This window comes from Apaloderma vittatum, unplaced genomic scaffold (assembly GCF_000703405.1).
Source record: "Apaloderma vittatum isolate BGI_N311 unplaced genomic scaffold, ASM70340v1 scaffold14532, whole genome shotgun sequence".
Lineage (NCBI taxonomy): Eukaryota > Metazoa > Chordata > Aves > Trogoniformes > Trogonidae > Apaloderma > Apaloderma vittatum.
In genome coordinates this window covers 1,854-3,476 of record NW_009704257.1, presented here as the reverse complement: position 1 = coordinate 3,476, position 1,623 = coordinate 1,854, and the positions used below count along the sequence as shown (strand labels likewise).

At 54.4% G+C, this 1,623-nt stretch overlaps 1 protein-coding gene across 1 annotated transcript in view; it reads right to left on the bottom strand.

Annotated features, from left to right (window-relative positions):
* CCDC103 (coiled-coil domain containing 103) overlaps positions 1 to 1,116 on the bottom strand; it is a gene marked incomplete at its 5' end in the record, with an annotated part of 2,365 nt that extends 1,249 nt beyond the window's left edge. The window contains one exon of the mRNA XM_009864993.1: positions 984 to 1,116. Within this exon, the coding sequence (XP_009863295.1) occupies positions 984 to 1,116 (133 nt within the window). The remainder of the gene's footprint in view (positions 1 to 983) is intronic.
* Between the last annotated feature and the right edge of the window lie 507 nt (positions 1,117 to 1,623).

The following is a 1,623-nucleotide window of genomic DNA, read 5'->3' as shown; positions in this document are numbered from 1 at the left end:
TACACGACGTAATTGCACTGCTGAACTCATCGCCGCTGACTCAACTGATGCGCAGACTGAAGGAGGATTAAAATGTTTAGGCTTTTACACAGATAGTGAGAACAAGGCACAGCAACATCAGGCTGTGTCTCAACACAAAATGGAGAAGCCCTGGAGATCAGAGCCCAAGCGCTAATGGGATTAGGAACTGAATTTGCTCGGGGGAGATCATTGCTCAGTCCAAGAAAACACAAAGCTGCCTCCAAGAGCTGCGAAAAGATCCTGTCATAAACAGGCAAATGAAATTCACTGCAAAAAAAAAAAAAAATCCATGAGAAACATCCCTGGGGAACGTCCCTGGCTAGATGTCCAGTGAGAGGGCCCACTGGAGGAGGCAGGACAGCTGTCCCTCAAATCACAAATGACCCGGGTAGGAAATGTTCAGTCACCGTCTCCCACAACCGAAGAACTAAGGAGCATCCAGCGAACCATGAGGCAGCAGGTTTAGAGCAGAACAGCACTTTTCCCTATCACGCATAATTAAACCGCGGGGTGAAAAAGAACCGGCTCCGCTCGCAGAAGCTCTGCGGTCCGCGCCGATGGAAGGCGATGATCCAGACGCAGAAGCTGGCTCTCGGTCTCTGAACTGCAGCCAGCTGGAAGAGCACGGTCAAGGGAGGGCACTCTTCCCCAAGAATGTGTTACTGGCCACCACCAGAGGCCGGACGTTGGGAGCTCTGGTCTGGCGCTGCGCAGCTGCTCTGAGATTCCCACCGGGTCGAAGCCGACTTGTTGAGGCAGCTGGTGCAAGCTCTTACCCGAAGCAAAGCGGAGGCCAAGACTGAACCGGTGGTTATCTAGAGACCAGCGTGCCTGGGGACTTTGAGGGCTTGCTCACGTGGAGAGATGTTTCTGAATAACTCTCGCATTTTAAAACGAATACCCGAATTATTCTGGATTAATTTTTTAGATGCGGACAAACTCCCAGAATGTGTCTCTCTCACCTGGGGTATTTCCACATCGCTGGCTTGGGGAGTTTTGGCGTGGGCTGCACAGGGATTCCACAGCACGTTCCTGCGCTCACCCAGCTTGTCCTTTTTCTCCAGCGGCTTCAGGTGTGACGCCAGCACGATGTTCCTGCAGGAAGGAAGAAGGGGATGCCATACTTAGCAAGCTCAAATACTTGAAGCCTTTGAGCTTCTCCGAGGCAATTCCTGAGTTTGGGCTGCGTGTGTCACCCAGTGGGATCTGGACAGGCTGGAGGAGAGGGCCCGTGTGAACCTCATGAACTTCAACAAGGTCAAGCGCGAGGTCCTGCACCCGGGTAGGGCACTCCTCGATATCAACACAGACTGCAGTGCTGCAGAGAAGGACTCGAGGACACCGGTGGTTGAAAAACTGGCCGTGACCTGGCAATGTGCGCTTGCAGCCCGAAAAGCCAACCGTGTCCTGGGCTGCATCACAAGTGTGGCCAACAGGTTGAGGGAGAGGGCTGCGTCCCTCTGCTCTCATGAGATTTCCCCCCGCCGAGCACCGCACCTGGCTCAGGGGTGCCCAGCACAGGCAGATGTGGAGCTGATGGAGGCCAAGGAAGTGGTCCGAGGGCTGGAAGAGCTCTGCGATGGAGAGAGGCTGAGGGAGCTG